The following is a 10,881-nucleotide window of genomic DNA, read 5'->3' as shown; positions in this document are numbered from 1 at the left end:
GGGAGGGTTCGCCAGGTGCAAGGCATCTTTCGGTGGCCCAGTTTACAGGCTGGCCTTTAGCTGAAAACGCCACTTCGTTTTTTAAATTGTTTTTAATGTTTGGTGCCTGCAAGAGTGAAAGGAAAGGAAAGGAAAGGAAAGCCGCCTTCCCCACCCCCACCCCGGCTTTCTTGGCCACGAAGGGGCTCTTGAGAATCTGGTTGGGCTTTCCAGAGCGACCTGCCGCCTTTCCTACTAGAGATCCCGGCGGGGGCCCCGGGGCACAAAAGGGGCGCTTCCAAGGATGCGGCGCTGTCTGCGGCTAGCCAATCCCAGCTGAAATAATTAAACCAATTAAGTCAATACAAACAGAATCAAGAGGGAAGAGTCCGGCTCTGATCCTTGGGGGGCCGCGGGGGCGGGACCGAAGAGAGAGACAGGCCTGGCTGTTCTGCGGAATGCAGGAGTCCGAGCGCAGCCTGGTGCGCATCCCCAGCCATGAAGCCACAGAGGTGCGCAGCGGGCAGGCCTGATCCCGGGAGCTGGGAGAAGAGACCCCGGAGCTGGAGCGGGGTTGGCGCGGAGGGAAGCCCTCTTTCCCTCGGTCCTTTCGAGGAGACCCCAACTGGCAGCAGATTCGGACTCCCCTCCAAACCCTTCATCCCGGCGCCGGCTGCGGGAGAGAAACAGGCTGGTGGCTGGTTTTGCACTCTCTTTCTGGGAAGACCAAACTTTTCCTTTACTTTCTGTCAGGGCCGGGGAAACGGTGTCCTTGCTTGCCCTCCGCCTTGCCTTGTTCAGAGTCACCTTTGCCCAGAGCCATCCAGTTTCTCTTCCGGGGCCGCAGTTCTCGGTGCATCCTAAAAACCTGGATTTTATTAATTAATTTCCCGAAATAGAACATTCTGAATCCCGCTCTTTGTGGTTTAAAAACGTATTATTCGTTCTCCTGCCGCAGAGCTGCGTTAAATGGCACAACAATTAGCTGTAAAGTAAAAATACTTTGTTGGTTGCTGGCTTGCTTGTTATTTTTAAAGGGAGAAAAAAGACCCGAACCCGAGTATTTCTACTCAAATGTTAATATAAGCGGCTCTCGAGTTGGGTTTGCTGGCTGAGAGCGGGGCGGTCCCGGCGCTTTTCCAGCTTGGCCCTCGGGTTTCTTCCTGGGATGGGGCCGCGAGGGCTTTGTAATGATTTGATGTGCAGATGTAAGTGAAATTTATTGTAACAACAAATATAGGGATGTCAAAGCCCAGCTCTGGATTAAAGCAGGCAGCCCAAGGTGGGGGGGAGTGTATTAATTTCAAACAGCATCAGAGGCCAGTGTCTATTAGCGCGAGCTATTCTTCAGGCCCCCCCATCAGAATTAATCATTGAGAGTTAATTTGAAGCGCAGACAAGTTGCTGTTAATTTAGTGCGGGGAGGATGGGATGGAATAAAAAGCTGAGGTGCCGGCCAAGCCTCTTGGGTCTCATTAATCAGCGAGCTGAGACGGCCTGGCTTGATTACAATTTGCAAAAAAATTCATTAGAGCCTGGGCGATTGACAATTTTTCTCTCTGCCTGTGATCTGACTCATTAGGCAGCCAAATGAAAGCCAGGATGGTGATGATGACAGCTATCAACCCCCCTCGCTTGTTTATCTTCTTGGCTTCTGCCTCTGCCTTGGTGGCTCCCACTCCGGGGCTTTTCCTGACCCTGCCTGGATGCAGCACAACGCCCCCCCCCGCCCCCGCCCCGCGCGCCTCTACCCGGTCGCTTCAGATTATTGTCTGAGGTGGGGCGAGAAGTCGGCGGTCCTCTGCCGCCTGCTCTGGCTCTTGCGCTTTCCTCTTGCTCGCTCTCCCACCCAACCCCCCCCCCTTGTCTTCCTATTTCCTCGCCTTTATGGAAGGCCGTGTTGGAGCGGGGCGGGGGCCGAGCATCTCTTTTGCAGCGGGGCAAACGGGTCTTTGGGTGGCGGCTGCTTCAGCGTCAAAGAGCTGCAAAAAGAGGCGAAAAGATCCGACCATTTGCCCTGTCTGTGTGCCGGAATGTAGCTTTTCCTTTCCTTTCCCCACAAAACGCAGGTGCTTGTGCTAGAATTTAAAAGTTGACCCCTGCCCTTTCCCATATGCGGCTTTAAAGCTTTGACAGCCCGTTCCTCCAACTTAAAAGTTATTTCTTGATGTGTGGGGGGTGTGTGTGTAGTATGTATATGTATATATGTGTGTACATGATTCCTCTGATTATCCAGAAAGAGGCAGCATCCATACGTAGTTGCCTGCTTCTGGGTAATCAATAGTTCGCATCAATGGAGAGCTGGGCTTGTGCGGATACGGCGCACACGTGTCGACTCGGCCGCCTGGGATCCTGGCTCTCTTTCGCTCCAGAGCTGCACCTCGGCACCCGCCATCAAAGCCGCTGCACACGCCGGCAAGGGAAGACTAGCGCCGACTTCAGCTCCTCTCTCTGCCTCGGCAGAAGCAAATTATTTCACGAATTCCTGTGCAGCTCAGCCGCGGCCGCTCGCCTGGGAAGTCGAGAGCCCCGAGCTCTCGGACATCGCACCTCAGAAACCCAGAACACAATTGCGTCGTTTTTTTAAAAAAAATGTTAATGCAAAACATGCAGATCTGGCTACTTAGTTGGAAACTTGAAGATGGTTATGGTGATGAAATTTCCATGCCAAGAGCATCTTACAGGAGCAGTACTCGCGAAGAGGCGCCTTTGCAGAGCTGCATTTCCAGGCTGTGCAAACGAAATTTCACACCTTACAAAACGATGTAGTGAAAGTGATAATTTATGTCCCTATGCGACCAGCCTCCTTCGAGCTCTGGCCGGACCCTGCGCTACTCTCTCTGTCCCGGGAAGGAAGGGGCGCTTGGGATCTCGGCCTCCTTTGCCCGCTCTCACCGTTCAAGCTTTCATTTTCACCCGTCTTGACTGGCGCCGGGTGGACGATGGGGCATCAATCGCGTTTCTAATGCGCTTTCCCGCAGGCGAGTCGGGGCAATTCTTCCGGCTTCTCCCCGCACCCAAACCGCCTTCTCCACACCCGCCTTTCCCACTCCTCTTTTCCCTCCCGCCGCAGATCCTGAGCTTGGGCAAATCCTTTTGCAGCCTAGTCAGAACACTGAGGCGCCTCTTTCTCCGCGCATCTGCTGAGGCAGAAAGAAGCACACCGTCCTTCGTGTGGACAGAACAAGTGGGCAAAGTGGGAGCGGGCGGGGAGGGTGGCGGGGCGCCCCGCTTGGCTCCCGCTTCGGAAGCCCACCAAGGCCGCCCGAGCCCGCCTCCCTTTCTTCCCGGCAACCCAGCCTCCCCCGAGCCCCACCCTGCCTATTCCCTTGGATTTGGGTCTGCAGAGCCCTTTCACATCCCCTCGCAGATCGGAATGAAAGCGGAGCTGTCCGCGGACGGCTGCGCAGAGCTGGGGTACGCGCGCCTGCAGTTCTTATTTGGAGGGGCGGGAAGGGCTCCCTCACCCGACAACTGAAAGGGGTGGTTGCCCCCCTTCCATGGAAGCCGGAATATTGCGTCCTCCTGCCCACGACACCCAGGCTCTTCCAACCCTTCCCCTGCAGTGGGAACGGACCCCTCCCTCGGTTCTTCCGACGACCCTGGGGTTACTAATCCGGAGCCCACGCCCCGCATGTGCTTTTGGCTGCACTGAGAACGAGACCTCCCCCCGCTAGCGTCTGATCCGACGGCAGCTCCAGCTTTTCAGGCGCCCTCTCCTTCCGGGACGCCTTTTCCTCCCCGCTACGAGGAAAGCGCCTTCCTGGCCCTCGCCCGCCAAGAAGCCTCGCCGGAAGCGCAGAAGGAAGGACAGCTGGGTCACTCTGAGCATTCTCCCCTTTTTTCTTCCTTTTCTTTTTCAGTTTTTTATTTATAACATTACTGTGTTTCATTTCGTTTTCATAACTTAAGAAAAAAGCGTAAACTACATTTGAAATAAATTAATGCAACACAATAGAACAACCAAAATAAAAAGGTCGTGCATTTCAAATAGAATAGGCAACCAAGTCTAGAGAAGGCCAGAACTTTAAATAAAATGGGGAGGGAGGGATCCACCTGAAGAACGCCTCATTCACTCAGCCTTCCGCCGCAACGAAAAAGAAAAAAAGGAGGAGAGGGAGGGGGGAAGAAAAGCAGCAGCAGCAAAAATTAAACGGGCCCTTTTCGTCTTATTTTCACTCCCGAAAGAAACGGGGCGGGGGAACATCTCCCTCCCCCGCCAAAAAGTCCGCAGTTCTGGAATGTAAGACTTGACGCCGCCGCTCCTTTGGTCCTGTGTCAGTCAAATCCCGCCGCCGAGATCCAGCGCTCTATATACAAAGTTCAGGCAGTTTAATAAATAGGTAAATCGTCTTTTCCTGGCTTGCGAGACTCCCGCTCCGGAACCCGACCGCGCCAAGGCACAGTTTGCGCCTCCGCCTCGCGGGAAAGTTCGTCTTCAGTTTGGCAGTGGAGGGACCGAGAGAGAGCGAGAGCGAGAAGGAAGGAGGGCTCTCCACGGAGCCCGGATTGGATTTGCAGGGGAGGCGCGCGTTTGTTTGTTTGTTTTCTTCCAAACTTTAGCGGAGGGGGACAAAGAAGAAGGTTTCCCTCCCTTTCTCCGTCTCTCTCTTTCCCCCTCCCCCCTCGCTCAGGGCCTGGCCTGCTCCAGCTGCTGATGTTGACTCCTGATGGCGAACCTGCTGACGTGGACGGGGATGGGCACGACGATCTTGGGGTTCCGGGAGGGCTCCCCGGTCTTGGAGTTGGCGTTGCCGGCTTTCACCCGTTTCCACTTGGCGCGCCGGTTCTGAAACCAGATCTTGACCTGCACCTCGCTGAGCTTGAGCGCGTGCGCGATCTGCGAGCGCTCCGTCAGCGACAGGTACTTCTTGCAGTGGAACTCCTTCTCCAGCTCCAGCAGCTGCTCGCTCGTGAAGGCCGTCCGCCGCCGCCGGTTCTTGCCCGTCGACGTGGTGCTGTTGGCGCTGGCCGAGCTGGGGCCGCCCTCCTCCAGCCCGTGGCCAGAGTCGTCGTCCTTGTGCGCCGCGGGGCCGGGCAGGTTGTCATCGGAGCTGTAGTCTAGGTCGCTGTCCATAGAGAAGCTCTCTTCCTTGCCCTTGGCCTCCTCCTCCGCCGCCTTGGCGTCCTCCTTCCCCGACGCGCCTCGGACGGCCCCTGCGGGGAAGCCAGAAAGAGCATCGCGCGTTACTTCTCGCGCCTCTCCCTTTTCCCACCCGCCGCCCTTCCCTCGCCCCCCTCCGCGTTGGGCCTGGGAAACAAGCAAGATGGCAGAGGGAAGCGGGGGCAGCGAGAGAAAGCCCCTTCCTGCCTCCGGAAGAAACTTTTCTTCCGTTGGGTCCCCGAATTGGCCGTGGCGTCAGCACCGGGGAGGCGCAGGCCGCTGCACCCCATCCACCAAGCGGCATCTGCTCCACCGAAGAAATGGCCGCGGGGTTTCGCTGGGTGTCAGGCCGAGATAAGCCATGTTGTGGTGAGCGCCGCCGGGCAATCATCGCCCGACGGCAATCTCTGCGAAGCAGAGCGAGTCGAGGCCTGCCAGTCCGAGACGCGGCTCTTTCCCAGCCCAGAAGGGCGGCTTAGTTTTGAAGCGGGCAGCGCCGCCGGAAATAACTTGAAGCAGCTCGAAGCAGGACAGTCCCTCCCTCCCTCTTCCCAAGGCCCTTCGACGGCTGGGCAAGGGCCGGGTCCCCGGGGAGTGGCGCTTCCTCCCCGCCCTTCTCGTCCGCCTCCTCTCTCCCTCCAACTCTTGGGGAAACAGTCACTCACGCCAATGAAGAGCTTGTTTTACTGGGCCTCAATGATTGGCTTTTCCTTGGACAGCAAGGGTGCGGCATTACCCCGCTCAGACCCCTTCCTGGTCGCTTCCGAGGAGCATTAGGAGCAGCAGCAAAAACGCCGCCACCAAGAGCAGCAGCAGCGGCAGAGAAGCAGCCCGAGAAGGGAGCATTTCGGTGTGCGACTCGGCGGCTGAATTCCCCCCTCCGGGTCTCCTTGGAAGAAAACCTATCCGGCCATCCTCTGCGCCAGGGCTGTCCCCCACCGAGACTGTCTAACTCTGCTAAGGGTGTCCTTTCAACTTCAGGAAGCTTCCAAAAAGCGGCGCTCCGAAACGGAACCTCGGCAACAGGGTGTTGTTTAATTGATCCGATTCCCGCCCCAGAAAGGATAAATGTGGATTACATCAGGCCCGGGGAAGGCGAGATCACCAGCTAACCTTTTGAGGACAAACAACCTTGTGTGGCCACTGCAACCAAAGCCTAACGTTCGCGCATGGGGAGTGGGGGTCGCGCCACCCACGGAAACCCCCTCCCCGCGCCGCCGCCCGTTTGACTCACCAAGGGACGCCTGCACCGCTTCGGAGGCCGAGAAGGCCAGCAGCGACCCCTCCTTGGCCAGGAACGCCTTGCCGTCTTCGGCCTCGGCCTGCAGGCCGTCCGCCTTGTCGAAGGTGCCCTGGAGCGCCGGCGGGGCGAACTTCCTGGCCGCCTCCTGGTGCTGTGCCGAGGCGGAAAAGGTGCCCGGCAGCGTGGCCATGAGCGTGGACGTCAGCGCCATGCCCTGCGCCAGGCTGGAGCAGAAGCTGGCGGGCAGGCTGGGCATCTGCGCGTGGTGGTGCCCGTGCGAGGGCGGCAGCGCCGGCTGGGGCAGCGCCGCCGGGGGTGGTGGTGGTGGCGGCGGCAGCACCACGGGCCGGTAGGGCATGAACATGGGGTAGCCCGTGTAGACGAAGTGGCCCGGGCTGGGTTGCGGCGGACTGCCGATGAGCGAGTCTATGCTGAAGGCAGTGCTGCTTCCCAAAGGGCGCGGCATCATCATGAGCGACGGGGGAAAGGCTGCACTCATAGAGGCGCTGCGGGGCCGGCGGGCAAGTCACGCGGGAAGCTGGACGGGGCCGGCGAGGACGGGCGAGCAGAGCCGCGGCGGCAGCAGCGAGGCGCGCGGCGGGCAACGAGGTGGCGACGGCGCAGGAGGGTCAGCGCGGTCTGTGCCTGGCCGAGGCCGGGCGGCATCGGGGCGCGGGGCCCTGCTCCAGTCCGGCGCACTGCTCTGGGGCCGGCGGCCGGGCGGCGCTCCCTCGCTGGACTTGGCTTCGTGCGGGCGCGGCTGCCGGACTGCCGGGCTGTCTCTCTCGCCTGGGTTCCTTGGCGAGCCCCGTGCCCCGATCTCCGTCTCGCGCTCTCCGTCGCTCCCTCCCGGGCGCCGGCAGAACCTTTGAATCGCGCTCTTCTTTCTCATTCACATTTTGCCAGCCTTGGACCCTTCCTGGCCCCACGTGGACGCCTGCGCCTCTCGCCATTGGCCGCGGAGATGCAAGGAGGAAAGCGCGCGTGGCGTGCGGCGTGTGTGTGTGTGTGTGTGTGTGTGGCGCAGTGTGGGGAGAAGCAGCGAGAGATGGGCTCGGTGGCCCCGCCCCTCCGCGCGCCCTCTCCCTCCTCCCGTCGACCAGAAGGGAGCCGCCAGGAGCGCGACGGTCCCGGAATCGGGGCGCGAAGTCTGCCTCGGTGGGAAGCTCCCTGCCAGCTAGACTGGGCACTTGGCCAGGAGGGAGCTCCGCAGCAACTGAGGCTCCCTCCCTTGAGGCTCGGTGGGGTTCGAGGGTTTGGGTGCTCTTTTTGGGGTTCCTTTTCCGTTTATCCCCTTGAGTGATGGCGGGGGTGACCCCTCGAAGTTAGCTGCTGGTCCTGTCCTCAAAAACTCTCTTTCGTCACGTTTTGAAACCACGCAGTCAAACACCTTGTGGGAAGAGGCTGGTCGGCTGCCTTCGCCTCTCCATCTTTGGAGCCCCAACTGATCTTCCTTGGCCCTCCTGCTCCCTTTCAACAGCAGCACCTGGGGGGGGGGGCAGGTAAAAGAGGTGAAGGATCCGCGAGTGTAAAATGAGTCGTATGAATGACCTTTAGGAACCTAAGAAATCGGGCGGCGCGTCAAGGAGCTAAGCAACCGCGAGCGGCCCCCACGACGGAGGGAGAGACGAGCCATCGAAGCAGATCGCGCTTTTGCAGTGGAGATTTAACGACGGCAAATGGGCAGAAATCTCTTTTGAAGGCGCTAACAAGATAACGATCAGAGAGAAATGGGGCCCGTTACGCGGGTAATAGGAATTTCTTTACATGCGTAGTTAATTGGAAAATAAAGACCGATCGATATTTATGAATGTATCGATCCAACCCTTTGTACATCCAGCCCTTTCGTTACCCTCCCCCTTTCCCCCTTCAGTCTCTTGACTCCACAACATCGCTGGGGAGTAAATACCTCTCCCAACTCAGGCCCTTGGCAAACTCACTTGGCCCGCGAGACCAAGCGGGATGAAGGCTCGCAAGTGGCCCTTCGGAGGCGTCCCGCACCCAGCAGCCCCTCCGAGAGAAAGAGCCCCCCCCCAATACTTTTCTCCAGCCGGCCACCTTGGGCCCCAACCGGGCACGGAAGCAGGACGAGAAAGAGGGCTAGTTGGGGGGGGGCAGGGAAGTGGGGCCACCCGCTTCCCCTTGGCAGGCACCCCCAAACTCGCCCCTCCAGCTATTTTGGGACTACAATTCCCATCATCCCTGACCACTGGTCCTGTTTGCTAGGGATGTTGGGAGTTGTTGTCCCAAAACAGCTGGAGGGCCGACTTTGGGGATGAGGGGACCCCTACCAAGCACACTCAAGTTGTCGCCTCCCGCTTTCGCAGTGGGATGAAAACTTCTTTCCTCTCGGAGGTTCAGCGCGCCGGGGAAACGATAAATGCAGCTGACGAAAGGCGCCTCGAGGTGGGCGGGGGTTCTGCACCCCTCCCTGCCTCGGACTGGACGTCCTCGCTCCTTTTCTGCGCGGGCGGCGCAGCGGGACTGGAAGACAGACATCTAGACCTGCCCGCACCCCGGTGGAGAGAGTCGGTCTGGGACTTCTGTCACCCGATGTTTAACTGCTTAGAAAACGAGCGGAGCTGCGAGCTGCTTGTAAAACAGGGTCCCAGACGCGGTTAGCCGCGATTAACCAAAATCGATCCCAGGCTCCTTAAAAACTCTCTGCAGTGCGTTTAACGTCGGACGACTGCAGCTCATTAAAGCGCCCTGCAGCCTCCCAAGCAGCCACGACCGGAGGTGGGTGGCCCGGGCAGGACGGACGGTCTGGCTGCAGCAGCAGCAGCAGCAGCAGCAGCAGCAGCAGCAGCGCGGGCGAGTCGGCGTCTCTTTCCTGGCTCTTGAGACGGGCTCGCCGCCTTTGCGTTCGCGTTGTGGGGCCTGCCACAAGCAGCAGCCGCCGCCGCGTTTTGGCTCCCGGAGAGCAAACTTTTCTCCCGGCCCTGGAGCCCCGCGGCCCCTCCTCGGCCCCGGGCAGGTGCAGCGGACGCCCCGCTGGGATCTCCGCTCCTGCGGAGTAGATGCTCCCCCCGCCCAGTCGAGACTGAGAGGCATCTCCGCGCTTGCCTAGGGGAGAGGGAGTCGGAGGCGGGGAGGGGGGGACTCCTCTGGTATTATTAATTAGCCGTAATTTTCAGGCTCTTTCGAATGGACGGCTCCTTCCATCACCGAGGCAGCTTTTGGCTGCTGTCTCAAACTTTCCTTTGAGGAAAACCTGGGCGAGAAAAGCTACCCTCCCTCATCAAGTTTGTCTGAAAGTAACCAGGGTGGGTGTCACAAAGGGGTTCTTGTGGAGGGTTTTGTTTTTGTTGTTTAAACCCCCCCCCCCACCATCAGATACACTAATTTGCAAGGAGCAAAAGACACTAAACATTCGTCTTTTCTTTTCTTTTTCTTTCTAAAAAGGCAACTATTTTATTCACGCTTTTATAAATGGAGGGTGGAGGGGTGCAGAAAGAAAGAAAATTCCGAAATGCCCCCAAATAGACTCCATGTGGGCCTTAAAGTGAAGGCAGCCCCTTCTTTGAAAGCGGCTCCTGCAATTATGTTGGCGAGTTATTCAGTCGCCCGGCGGAATTAAAAGGGACGGAGCCTGCTCCCTTTTCACGGGCGGGCCTCTCATGTTTGGCTTTTCAAAGCCCTTCCAACACGATGTCTTTCTTGAGCACAAAAGGCAGGACTGGGCGGAGGAAAAAAAGGCTCCAAACTTGTAAATTGAACGTCAAGGGAACTTTTAAACAATTTAGAGCCCATAAATAATGATAAAGGGACCTGGCAAAAAGGCAAACCCATTCAATTAATGGAGATTCTCAAGCAAAGATCAAGTGGTTTATAAAAGCGAATAATAAAATAAGAAAGGGGAACTGACTTGCATTCTTCTAGCTTGGAACACGTTACCTTTTTTAAAAAAAAGAAATGTGGACAGCCAGTGGCTTTTCCTAAAGACCCGGGGGCGGAGGAAGAGGAGGGTGGAATGAGCAAGGAAAATAAACTTTTTCACCGATTCTTTTTCTTTTCCGAGCTGAATAAAAGTGCCTCTCTGTTGTTTGAACGGCTCTTTTCCCTTTCCTTTCTTGTTTGCAAGTTGGAATTGGCCATCGTTTTTAAGGTGTTTTACTTAAATGTTCTGAGTTCCATATCTGCTTTTTGAACTTCTGACGTTATAAAATAAGAATTTTAAGACCTTCAGGTACGCTTTTTTTTTTTTTTAAGGAGGAGGGATAGAGAACACTGGCTCTTTAACTGCAGGGATGTTTTAAAACTCGGTCTCCCCTCCCCCTTCGTCATTTATATTTGCTCATTTGGGATTCAGATTATGCGCAGGCTTTGCCTTTGACTCCTTGACAACAACCCCCCTCTCTTAAATTTGAGTCTGGATTTTCTCTTGGCGTTTCACTAATGGCTGGGGTGGAGTTGTCGGATAACAGATTAGGGAGTGACCATTTCTAGTGGAGTAATGGATCCCTCTGCCTGATTTGTCCCATGTCCCACTGGCTCTTTCCCTCTTTATTGCCTTAAACATGGCTGCTAATTCTAATACTAATATTTTTAAAAA

General features: G+C 57.1%; 1 protein-coding gene across 1 annotated transcript; it reads right to left on the bottom strand.

Moving 5' to 3' along the window:
• Positions 1-4,573: 4,573 nt before the first annotated feature.
• GBX2 (gastrulation brain homeobox 2) lies at positions 4,574-6,869 on the bottom strand. Its single transcript, XM_033174246.1, has 2 exons — positions 6,318-6,869; positions 4,574-5,136 (listed from the first exon to the last, which is right to left on the bottom strand). The coding sequence occupies exons 1-2, from the start codon at positions 6,823-6,825 to the stop codon at positions 4,610-4,612; spliced, it is 1,035 nt and encodes a 344-aa protein (XP_033030137.1). The 5' UTR covers positions 6,826-6,869; the 3' UTR covers positions 4,574-4,609.
• Positions 6,870-10,881: the final 4,012 nt, after the last annotated feature.

The sequence above is a fragment of the Lacerta agilis genome, chromosome 1 (assembly GCF_009819535.1).
Source record: "Lacerta agilis isolate rLacAgi1 chromosome 1, rLacAgi1.pri, whole genome shotgun sequence".
Classification (NCBI taxonomy): Eukaryota; Metazoa; Chordata; class Lepidosauria; order Squamata; family Lacertidae; genus Lacerta; species Lacerta agilis.
Note: the sequence above shows the minus strand (reverse complement) of the source record. Positions and strands in the feature narration are given on the sequence as shown.